Below are 13,123 nucleotides of genomic sequence, written 5' to 3' on the forward strand. Positions count from 1 at the left end.
TGCAGTCACTTCGGGACAGACCTGAAGGGAGCATGTTTTATTGGCTGGAACTGGGTGACAAAGCCAGTCTGATCTTAAAGCGTGTGGTTAAAAAAGTCATTAGGATTAAAGGCCCAATCAGATGCTAATCAGCTGATCTAGGGGGACAAAATGGGGTCTTGATTGCCTGTTGAAGCTACACATATAATACAGTAGGAAGAGGGATAACTCTTCCACACATGCGCAAACTGTATGCACACACACAAACAGCAAAATAGAATAAATAGGCAGGTGTACTAGATGCTCTGCCATGCCTGACTGACTAGCTGACTGGCAAAGTCACACAGATTTGGGATGAGTATGCTGGGCATCACTGAACCCACCACTGACAAGGGAAGAGGAGGGGCCACATGCGCACATGCACACTTGGCACACACACACACGAGAAAAGTGGTGTTGGCAGTCAGGGCGCAAAGGCAGATAGGGGGTAAATACATTTAAATGCATTTGTATGGTTAAGCATATACATATGGAATGGGGTCAGAGATGGAGAGTAAGAGAAAAAACAATAAATGCAGACAAACATATAGAAAACCACCATGAGAAAGCACTGATAAGAAGGTGGGCTGTGAAATACATATTACAGAGTACTTTATCAACAGCTGCATGTCTCCACGCAGAGATGTATATGATTCTTGTATACATATATGAGTGCATGCTACACATTGAAGTGCTTGACAGTACACACAAGCAAACACACAGACAAGCATTCACACATGGCAACAGTGAGAGACAAGCCGGTGGTTAAGAGTGAAGCGGTTTCAACTAACTGCCTGTTTGACGGGTAGCTAAACCCGCATTAGCAGAAACAATGGAGCACTCAATCTCTTCCACGTTCCCTGGAGAGTCCCAGAACAGGGTAGCGGGGTGAGAGGAAGGAGATTTAGCCTAATATACGTTGGGGAGGCTGGGACTTTGGCATGACCCCGTTTCCACACGGCTGTCTGTCAGCAGGTAATTGAGGAAAAGCAAGGTACCCGAGTCAGTGGATCAGTAATGATCTTCTTGGGTCATTGACCCCCGTCCATTATTGTTAATCTCATCTGAAAAATAAATAATGAAATTCACCTATGAGGCAATGCTGGAGCGGATCAGCACTCGCGCCAATGTGTCAGCACTCATTCTAAGAAGTGTCTTAAAAAGGCAGCAAAAGCCAGTTGATTCCCACAGACCAGGCACAGCTGTTTTAAGTGCCTGAATGACCAAGGAATCTGTCTGTCAGCCTGTCTTTCTTCAAATCGGTATTAATTGTGTCTTTTGCCACTTGGGGGCCAGGGAATAAACTTAAACACAACACTGACACTTTCATCTCACAAAGTTGATATGGTGAACTGCTTGGCAAACATCTGCCTATTTTCAAATCCAGCAGACATGCAGTGACAATAGCACACGTTTGGCTAATGCCTCTTTGCTCTGTTTTGGTCTCCACCAACTACTGAGGGAAATATTTGGCTCCTTAGCCACTAAATCCTGTAAAAGTCATACGTCTTTGTCTATTATCTTTGGTACAGGGCAGGTAGCATTCAGTGGCTTTATTTTTCTATGACCGAAAATGAGATGGATGATAGCAGTGAGAGAGAACCAACGAGGTAAAGTTGTGGGCCATAAAACCAAAGCACTGAGCTGAAAGACGCTGAAACACTTCATAGAGCTGACGGGAACTGCAGAGCTGAACAATAACTCTTTGTAGGATCAGCTTTCACATTACATAATCACTTCACCGTTTTTATTCATTAGTGCAGCTTTAAAAAAGTTAAAAAAACAGGAGATAGTCCAGAACTTAGGTGTATGCATCTACTAAGGATCTGGAGTCCGTGTTAATCCTAGCTTAGCATACAGAAGGCAAAGGGAGCAGCTAACCTGGCTCTGCCCAAAGTGCATCTCATTTATTTAGCCTTCAGATAGAAAATATATAGATAATTTGAGGTTTTAGAAGAAGTTATGTTCTGGAACTATTTCTTGGCGAACAACAGATGTGTGCCGTGACTGCAGAGCTTCTCAAAGTTTTGTTGTCAAAGTAAAGTTGCCAGGTTTGGTATCATCATGCTTGTACAGAGACCACAATGACACTTGTGCTCACCGTATCTGGCAACCTGTGTTAGAGCCAAAGATGCTATACAAAAGTAAAAAAAAAAAAAAAATCCTGAAATCACCTAAAATGGTTGTGTCTGTATTTCTATTTATGTATGGCTTAAAAAGGCATAGTTTGCTGATTTCAACCCAGCTCTGCATCATCTTTGTGTGGGCAGTGTGTTTGGATGAAAGGTGTTTGGCAAATAAGCTTTACAGCTATGGGTATACAGGCATTTAAAGTTTTATTTTCAACAGAGCCAGACTAGGTGTTTCCCTCATCTCCAGTGTAACGTTCCTGACTCCCGCATTGTGGTAAACAAACACACACGAGGTTGATATCAATCTTTTCATATCAGTAGACAGTCCATATATGGCCCAATTTAAACTCCAGTCCATACAGCAGAGCTCCTCATCAAGATGATATACAAGTCATGACGCATCTCCCTCTCTCTATGTCTCTCCATCTTTCTCTCTCTCTCTCTGCCCAACACATTCCCATCTCGTATATTAGATAATGCACAGCCCATCATGTAAAGAGCAATAGATTATTCTATTCCTGGTGACAACAGAGGAGAAAGGCGGAGGGAAGGCGGATTATAAAGAGCAGAATGATGAGGAGGCTAATTTAAGCAGTTTGAAAATGCAGAGCGAGAGAGCGAGAGAGCGAGAGAGCGAGCTTAATGGAAATAAGTTTATGTGGTAAGGTGCCAACTGTCGGGGGGTTTTAAAATACGTTTATGGAAAAAAATGTTTTACTACATGTGTTTTGGAAAACAAAATGCCCCTTTCCTAATCCACTTTCCTCACCCCTGCTGCATAGGTAAATCTCTCCCCAGCACTAATGAACTATTATGACAAATACTGAGAGCAAATTTACTGTGTTGACAGAGGCTACGCTCCTCCGTCCCAGAGCACCAGAATGAGTTATGCATCACCTTCTCTTCTCCCCCTGCCTGCTTTCCTGTTTCTACCTGTAACTCTCTCTCACTTAGCCATATGGGGAAAGACACACGTATCTCTCATCTTCTCCCACAGAGCGACGGGGCTGTGCGACTCTTATGTTCTGTGTGGTATATAGTTAGCAGAGCTTGTGGTGATGAATTGAGCGTAATGGCCAACAGCGTTTGTTGAGATTAATTGATACTAATGGCTAACACAGTTAGCGGTGAGTGATGGCTGCTACACTGCAGACACACTGGAGGATTAGACACAAATCAAGTTGCGACTTGGCTTTTTACTGCAGCAGCACGCTCCGTCTGTTCTGGCATCTACAGAGCTGTCTGAAACAAAAGAGATGTGTGTGTGGGACCATAAAGCAGCCCTTCGGCCAATAGCTAGCTGTGAGCTTTACTGGAGGCTTTTGTTCCGAAATTGTGACATCCACAGCTTGACAACCTAAATGCTAAACATGATAACTGACATTCAAGTAAAGTTAACTTTTAAGTATTAGCTCGGTTTTGAAGGAACAGACTGAGCTGGACCCGCAGTTCGGAAAGTGAACAAAAAATGCAGGGTACCTAAAAAGCGCCCTCTTCTTAAAAATGTCATGCAAAAGGTCACATACAAAAATAAAGCTGAAAGTGCATAACGCAAGGCAAACAGGTGGTAGGCAGCTCAGATAGCAACATGTTGGCAGTGTTGTGAACAATGCATAGGCATATTGCAAGAGAAAAGATACTAAGTGTAATCCATCTTAATCGTGTCTATGCAAAATCCAGACAAGAGATGCATGTTAAAACCAGGCATAGAGCTAGGGATATAAAATAATTTCCACCAACAAGCAACTTAAATTTGGTGGAAGCTCTGAGCTAAGAGAGGATTTCATTTCACCTCACTAAGACTTTTACTTTATTTTGTGTGACAATGCCTCACATTCAAATATAGAAATGTCAGCAAAACCCATGCCAAAATTCCCCTAATACGCAGGCTTCAGTTTTACTCGACAGAACTTCAACTAAATGCATTGAGAACTGACTATTTCTTGGTGAACTACATGCCCACCAGACACACAAAGGCCCAACAGAGACGGCCTCTGTGTTAAGAAAGAATCAGAAACGTGCGAGTTGAATTGATTCTCCTTTAAAAAGGATGAGAAATAGCAATTAGCAGGTACACGTTTTTGAGAGTTGTGTCCCTTAATGAGACACGGAGTAATCTACCCGCTTGATAACTTTTAGAGACCAGATGACATAATGTGCATTTCAGAATTACCTGGTGAATATATTGGTTTTTCTCAACAAATCAACCGTGTGACAGAAACCTCATCAGTTCGAGTCACGTCTCCGTTGCACTGTATCATAAACTGATCCTCCTCTCCTGGGCGTCTGCCTCCTGTTAATCACAGAATGTGATTTGACAACTATTTGAAAAAGTACCCATCATACCCCTTGGCCTGGGATGACTCATCCAGTATGGCTGCCACTCCATCACAGTGGGCTGGCCTAAAATGGTTCCCCTTCTCCCTCCAATCACTTTATCATTGCTCCTCTTCACCTCCCAGCTCATTACTCACTCTCTTCCAACTGCACCCCCACCTCTGAACTGGACCACTAGTCTTGCTTTGCCGTGACAAAGAGTCTGTCATTGCTCCTCATCTCTTTCAATTGCCTGACTGACAGCTCTGACAGCATGAAGGGTAAGGAGAGGAGTTACCCTGCCGTGTTTCCTCTCCCTCCTGCACCACAAGGTTTTAAACTTTCCGCTGTGTTTAGATGCACACACACACGCGCCACCCCCTCTTTCCCTCCCCATGTCACTGTTGCAATCTCACGCCATTAGCATAATATTCCCATTCCTTTGCCGCCTCACTCCTCCTGTATCAGACAAACTGTTTTAGGAATCATAGTGGGATATGCCATGCTCAGTCTACGTCTTTTGACTTTCTCACTATTCGTTTCGCTTTCCCACCCTCATGCACACAGATTCATTCACTCACCATCTCTCTCTTAATGTCTTTGATTCTGTTTCTCAAATCTGTCTGTCTGTCTGAGCAGACGACTCCATTAGGTGTGCGAGTGAAGAAGGTTGCAAGGAAAGAGAGATGTATGAATGAGATACGGAGTAATGGTGGGAGAGATGAAGTGTAACACTGACTATTTACATGGCTGACTGGCTCAAACCACTTACCCCAATGATCTATAATGTGTTTGTATCTCACCACTTTTACACACACATGCAGACACTGTCTCCACGGCAAGTCGACATACAACAGTTGTTTGCCCGAATTTGTGTTTGTCTTTTATTTTGTTTACACTTAACACATACACACACACACGCCGCGTGCATACATGAATAAACAGTAGACATGACCCTCAGTAAAAGCGCAGCCATCGGCAATGACCACAAAAAGACCGATAATCATCCATTCTGGAGCGTCAGCTGGGCCTGGTATAAGGGCTGGAGGGCCGACCAGAGCCCCGTCAGGGGCTTGTAGATCGTGTTAGAGCTTTCTAATTGCCTAAACTCCATAAAGTCCCTGCAGCTCTCCATCTAAGCATCTGACTTGAATAAAACTCATCTTCTGTCAAAAAAAAAAAAAAAAGCATAAATTTGGATTCAAAACAACTTGTAGTCTCTTTTAAAACATAACGAAACTACATTGAACTCAATGCCTCCTGCAACTGAACCAGTTAAAGCCATATTTGATCATGCAGCTGCAGGATTTATTGAGCATGTACAGTATTCAACAAGAAGCCAGTACCAAAAAAACTGCTGATTGCAACTTTTGTTTTTCAGCAGCTTTTCGCCGCTTCCCCCATATTGTAGTCTTTTGCTTTCCTATATATATATATATATATATATATATATATATATATATATATGATGGATACGCAGCCCACTATTTTGATAGGTAAGGCAATACTGTTGGGATACACTACTACTGAAGTGGAAAATTGCAGTTAGTCCAAGCAAATTGCAATGACCTGAAATATCTGATATATTCAGATGAATATTGCCTTGATGCATATCCGATTCTCATTTAGATTTGTTTTTGTCCACATGACAAAACATACCTGAAAATACCACATTACATGCTTTTACCCGTTCAAATACCCAATCAACGCATGTCATGATCTCAATCACATTTAATCAAAATTGTGTCACTTTCACCAGGCAGTGTACACATTACCTCATGATGAGCAGACAAACAACGGGACACAAGAACAATGGGCCGAACATGAGAGGAAGAAATGGGCCAAACGTATAGACAGTGACCTTGTGGAACCATCTGAAGTGTCTCCGTCTGTCTCGGTCTTCCTCTCAGACTGATTGCTATGCTGCTGCCGCCACATCACTGGACTGATGTGAGTGATGGAGGACTTACTTAACTCCATCCACCAAGGACAGCAGGAAGGAAACACTCTGCTCTACAACACGTGAATGTCAACTGTAGACCACTGCTGTGCTATGTCGCCCTCTGTTGGTATTTTGGAGGTACAGAGCAATGGTTCTTACATTTTGATTTAGGGGACCAGCAAAATAACAGAACAAGCACAACGGGAAATAGTATAGAACACATTAAGCCTGTGCATACAACGATGTAGCAATTAGAAATAAACAACCAACTTCCTCACCATAGCCTTCCAAGAATTAAACAGAAAGAGTACACCTAACCCAGACAAATACACAAAATGACCAAGAATAAACAAAAAGAGCTACAGACACCGCGGCGGGTGCAATAATGTTTGAGTTACATCCATGTGTGGTGTACTCACTTGTCTGGAGTGTTATGCATCGCAGGAGTCCTCCACAACCTGTCCCAGCTTCAATTTCTCTCGTTCTTTCACAAAGCTTAACAGCTTAACCAGTCCACTCAGCCTCTCAGGTGTCACTGTGCTGCTCAATTTTCTAACATTTTGAGCTAAATGAGGCTCTGCAGTCCCATCAGGGATTATTATCCCAAACAGACAGTCCCCACACATCTCACTGACGAAACACGCACATGAAGAAGTCAGCGATGGAGGATCCACTGTGCATTTTAGCGTTTAGCATTTTACCAGATAGGCCTACAGCTCGCACCTGTTGTTCACAGCTTTGTGGGTGTGTTTGATTTGAGTCACTAAGCGTGCCGCCCGGGTCGTGCATTAAATTAGTGATTATACACGTTTTCACCTATCCCAAAATACAATAAAGCTAGCCCATCATTATTTCATCCTTAATGTAATTGCATTTTTGTGCTTTTTTTAAACTGTTCACAAACTCCTGACACTCGTGAACATTTAAACGTACATGTCTTCTGGAGTGTCAGCTGAGCTCTGCCCATCCTGCGGCCACACACACACCCACACACACACACACACACACACACACACACACACACACACACACACACACACACACACACACACACACACACTCACTTCTTTTGGGCCATTCCATGGACGTATTATTCTCACAGTTCCAGTGAAAAAACATTCATTTACATTCATGTGACTTGAAATGTAGCAAAGGCCTACAATACTTAATAAAAAATAGGCGACTTAAACAATAACTCATTTCTGATTAGTTTTTTCTTTCAAAAGTCGGCTACTCAAAAAAGTACATGTACGCAAAACACCACTTTGTTACAGTAACGACAGTAAATGTAATTCTTGACTTCCAGCTCTGCCGAATACTCTCACCACTCCACCCACCCAAGTGCTTGTTTAGGGATCCAAATTAGGTATTTTGTAGGTAAGATGCACGTATATTAGGAAGTGCAATGTGGCCAGTAGATGGCAGCAGATTTCTGTTTACATTTTCTCAGCTTTCAACTCAGCCAGCTACCCAGTCAGTCAACACTGCACAGGCTGTTTTGTATCACTGGATGCAACGAAGGGGCAGTGCAAACCAACTTTTTGGAGAGACAATACAAGTGGGGTGTGTTGTTTTCTCCCTTTTTTAAACTTTGTCCGTATCTAAGATTCTGATTGGTTGACACTTTTAGAGTAGTTTTTTTTTTTCCTTACTGAACTTTCCACTATAAAAACCTATGATGCTGTGAATGGTTCTTTTGAAGTGTGCAACACAGCTCAATTGATGGACTTACTGAATTGCGAGGGAAAAGTCAACCATAACATTGGATTAACTTGTATGGAATATCAGTTCTAAAATTAGAATTGGTTGATTTTGTTAAGCACTCACAATTTGTAATTTGAAGGTTTCTTAACGGTTTCTGAACCCGGGACTAGTGGTCTTTACGCACAGTTTGCGCCATGGCGAACTCGTGTCTTCAACTGAGCGGCTTTCTCATCAGCTGCCTTGGCTGGCTGGGCATCGTGATCGCGACAGCCACCAACGACTGGGTGCTTATGTGTAAATACGGTTTGAACACATGCAAGAAGATGGATGAGCTGGGAGCCAAGGGACCCTGGGCGGACTGTGTCATCTCCACAGGACTCTACCACTGCGTCTCCCTAACGCAGATCCTGGACCTGCCAGGTAGATACTGTTCTGTGCATCCCTGTAACAGCACTGTAGGTTGTATACATTTAAACACGTTTAGGTTTATTCCTTTTTCTCACCTGATTATTATGCAATTTATTTACAGTATGTTATTTCCACCACTTGTTCTAAACACAGTTTTATTTATTTATTCCCCCTTTTTATAAAAAAAAAAAAAAAAGGAATACCCAGAAGCTTAACCTTGTGATGGAAAGCTTTCTCTTTGTTAATCAGTAATATCATATTTGTTTCATATGTGTTTCTATAGCCTATATCCAGACGACTCGTGCCCTGATGATCACAGGTTCGATCCTGGGTCTCCCAGCAGTGGGAATGATCCTTATGTCCATGCCCTGCATCAACCTTGGCAATGAACCCCAGGGCTCCAAGAACAAACGCACCATCTTGGGAGGAGTGCTTATACTCCTAGTCGGTAAGAAACTCTACTTTACTCTGTTTACACAATGCAACTATGAATTAGTGGACAAAGACAAAATGTACAGTAAATCAAAGCATGTCAAATTGTTTTGCGCTCAGATGCACACACCGAGATCCCTTCCAACCTTCCTGACTGTGACCTCCTGTAACCCCACATCCAATGCTTACAAGCCGCTGAGAGCAAAGGATGTTGAATATGACTGTCTTTCTCCCAGGGGTGCCCACATATGCACACACACACATTATATGTTCCTGTTCCTTTGAACCCTTCCCCCCAGATCCCATCCCATTCCTCTCCTCCACCTACTCTCATCCACACCCTGCCTTTGTCCTGAACCACATGGAAACTCACTCCCTCAATTGTCCAGTTTACTGTGCTTATAAATATTTGACTCTTGCTGCAGCATTTTTCCAACGCCTGTTTGCCTTAAATGACATTTTAACACCTGTGTCCATCCTTTGACTTTTCCACTTCCCACGTTTGTCATAGTTAAACTATTCCCAGCATGTGCCGTGCATCCCTGACTTACAAACATTACCATTACATCCATTTGAAGAAGTTAAAGCCCTGACTTAGTTATTAGATTTTCTATTTTGTCACTGGGAACACTTTTACATTAGGGATGATGTGTGTGTGTGTGTGTGTGTGTGTGTGTGTGTGTGTGTGTGTGTGTGTGTGTGTGTGTGTGTGTGTGTGTGTGTGTGTGTTTGGATGCTTGTTGCACAGCAAAATAAAAAAACACACTATATTGATGATCACTGCCTCCATACTGGCAGTAAAGTCGTCCCAGCAGGGTCCAACTTTAATTATTTTTGTCAACTGTGTACTCTGAAGCATGAGTTTTGAAGCTGTCAGTTCACACATTATTTGTATATTTGGTTATTGCCCTTTCTAGTGAAGTATATTCAAATTATATTGGTGGTAAAAGGATTACATGCAGTTGTGCATACTGGCACAAATCCAACATATACCAAATGTGTTTTTGTCAGCTGTATAGGGATTTCAATATTTGTACATGTCTACAGGCCTCTCTTTTGTAGTTCAAGGCAAAGCTTATATAACACCATTAGGTCTTGCTGCTAACTAATATTATCGCAAATGTTCTTTCGTCTTTCATACCCTTCTTTCCTGTTTGACGAATAAATAACAAAACTATAATAGTTCTACAGTTACTGTATACTCACACCAGCATTCAACCATTCATCTATCTTAGCCTTGGTCATGCTCATTCAGAATTTGTGCTTTCAGCTGCACCATTTTGCATCCCGAGTTTAATGATGTTTTTCGGTCTCTTCATCACTGTTCAGTATAATGATGATACAGAATGTATGCGTGTAGGCGGGACTTATGTGCACCATTTTGCCTCCCTAGTTTTATTTTATGTTAAGCAGGATAACTTTGCATTCCCAATTTAGGTTGTTTTTTTTAATTCAAGGTTTTACACAGGTTTTTAATTGAGCTTGTGTGTGCATGGGTTGCTCCTATTTGCACGATTTTGCATCCCCAGTTTTATTATGTAACTTGCAATTCTAACCTAAAGCTGTGTGGTAATACAAAAGGTTTCTGTGTATTTATTATAATAAGCAGCATCATTTTGCATTCCCAATTTAATTACACTTTGAATCAGTCTGTTTTTTGTTTTTTCCAAAGTAACCTTTATGTGTGTATATATGTTGCTTTCGGAGGCACCATTTATATTCCCCATTATAACTATTTCTCTGTCTGTTTCTCCTCAGCCACATGTGGCATGGTGTCTACAGTCTGGTTTCCCATCGGCGCTCACGCGGAGCATGGCCTCATGTCATTCGGCTTCTCCCTCTACACTGGATGGGTGGGGACTATCTTCTCCCTGCTAGGCGGGTGCATTCTTACCTGCTGCTCCTCAGAGTCCTCCTCCTCATCTCGCTCCTACCAGGACAACAATCGTTTCTACTATTCCAAACAGGGTGGTAGCAACCCGCCAGCAGCCCCTTCCACCAATCATGCTAAGAGCGCCCACGTCTGAGAGCGGAGAGAGATTAGATGTGTAAGGGACTGTAGTTTGTATATAGAGACATATACACTAGCACACACATACACATACAATCACCGTTACATGCAAACCTATACTGGAAGAGAAGGAGACAAATAAACACACTCATTCATGTTCAAGAAAAATACACAAGTTCTTGAATGAGCACACAAACATACATAAAAGAGACATTCACACATCCAAACACCAGACTGTTTTTGTTGGCGCTCTTTTTTCGCCCTTGGATTGTTTTTGTATCACAGAGCTCATCTTCCAGCCTCCTCATGTTGGGCGTGGTGTGGACTCTCCCAGCTGTTACAGAATTGTACAAGCTCCTGAGTAACTGACTTGCACAGCAGCCTGAGGTCTTGTGGACCTAGATATTGATCTTCAGGGCTGTCCTCGACATTCTCAGGCGACTAACACTCATGATTTTATCAACTAATCGATTAGTTGATTCAATTGACAGATCTGTAAAACTGAGTTTCTCCACAAAGAATCATGCAGAAGCACCACTTTAAATCTTGCGTTTTACCAGAGATGTGCTCATAAGTGTCTTGGAAATGAGTCTCTTAGCATGAAAGAGCATTAAAAAATTACTAATCGACTAAATAAATCTTAGTCGACTGTGATCAAAAGACCAATTCGTCGACCAAGAGGGGGCAGCTCTATTGATCTTCTATATTTCGTCTATTTTTTTATTTAGATGCTCCTATAAAATCTATAATATTTTTAATATGATCTGTATTTTTGATAAGAGCAGGGTATGACAGTATAATATTTGGAATTGGTAATATGTTCATCTACTTTGTTTATGCTCATTGGTTTTTCTTTGACATTATTGTACAACTCTCTAGTGCGTTTGCCTCTTGAGTGATAGACTTGATTAAAAAACACAGCACTGTTTTTCCCAGCCACTGCAGGATGACTGTAGAATGATGGGAACATACATTTCACAGGAGAGCTTTTTAGCCAGCAGTGTTGCAGTCTGTAATGGAGCCTAAGTACGTGCACTGACTTGGCAAAAAAAAAAAAACTTATAAGAGCGTACAAAACCATAATCTTTTGTTCAATTCTCCCTCCTCTGAGTACTATTTCATAATCCAAACCTTACACATTTATATGTGACTAACTAACTAAATGTTGCTTCTACTTTATTTGAATAACAACTGAGTGACAAAATGACAGTTTATCTTGTAACTGTGGAATTATACATTTCCATCAAACATCTTCTTCACATGCTGTAGAACAGGTCTGTAGGTGAAAATATGCTCTACAAAAGCGTGGACAAAAAAAAAACAGTATTATGTAGTATTAGCTTCTCGTGAAGGAATGTGATGACTTGAATGTTCTATATCTCAAACGTGCTCTGAACACAGATGGACATTTCCAACTCAGATCAGCGCAGAAGCAGTATTAGCTGGTTATTTATTGTTTCACTGATGGGCTGTTTGATTTTCTATAATAAAGACAAAAGAACTCAAAGTGCCTTTGTCTCGTGTGTGTTGATAAGATGTTACCATTCCATACATTATGTTCTTTCCTCTATCTGGGTGTCTGTAACACAGCAGATAGAAAAAGTGTGTGTGTGTGTGTGTGTGTGTGTGTGTGTGTGTGTGCGTGCGTGCGTGCATGCGTGCGTGCGTGCTACAGTAATCACTGCCCTGGTACAAGCTGACTGTGACACTGTCATAGGTTGGTGATATAGATTGACTATTGTGAATCTGTGTGTGTGCGTGTGTGGTACTGTATGTGGTGTTAATATGTGAATATAAGCTGAGAATAAGCAGAAAACATGTATTGTTATTAATGCATCATACTGTATCTGCAACCTTGAGTTAGGTCAGCACAGAAGAGCCTGTGTTGCATCGATAATCGGCCGGGCCATAATCGATTATTTCTGTTTACAATTTAATATATGCCTAACAACCTTTCTGTTTACATATTCTGTTATGTTTTGCACATTCAGGAAGTGCCATGTACTCAGTGCTGTAGTTTTATGTACCCAATTTATTTAGTATTAGAGCACTGCAGAATGTTTTGTTTTTGAAGCTTGAAAAGCTATGAATTAAATATCCTATATGGCTCTAATAGTAAAAATGTATTTGACGCATCGTGATGCATCAAGATATCGAATG

The 13,123-nt window shown here is 41.6% G+C and overlaps 1 protein-coding gene across 1 annotated transcript; it reads left to right on the plus strand.

The window, feature by feature from the left end:
- The first annotated feature begins 7,955 nt into the window (after window positions 1-7,955).
- On the plus strand, window positions 7,956-12,474 carry cldn11a (claudin 11a). The gene is made up of 3 exons (XM_078278145.1): window positions 7,956-8,532; window positions 8,804-8,968; window positions 10,711-12,474. The coding sequence occupies exons 1-3, from the start codon at window positions 8,307-8,309 to the stop codon at window positions 10,977-10,979; spliced, it is 660 nt and encodes a 219-aa protein (XP_078134271.1). The 5' UTR covers window positions 7,956-8,306; the 3' UTR covers window positions 10,980-12,474.
- Window positions 12,475-13,123: the final 649 nt, after the last annotated feature.

This window comes from Sander vitreus, chromosome 20 (assembly GCF_031162955.1).
Source record: "Sander vitreus isolate 19-12246 chromosome 20, sanVit1, whole genome shotgun sequence".
NCBI classification, from domain to species: Eukaryota; Metazoa; Chordata; class Actinopteri; order Perciformes; family Percidae; genus Sander; species Sander vitreus.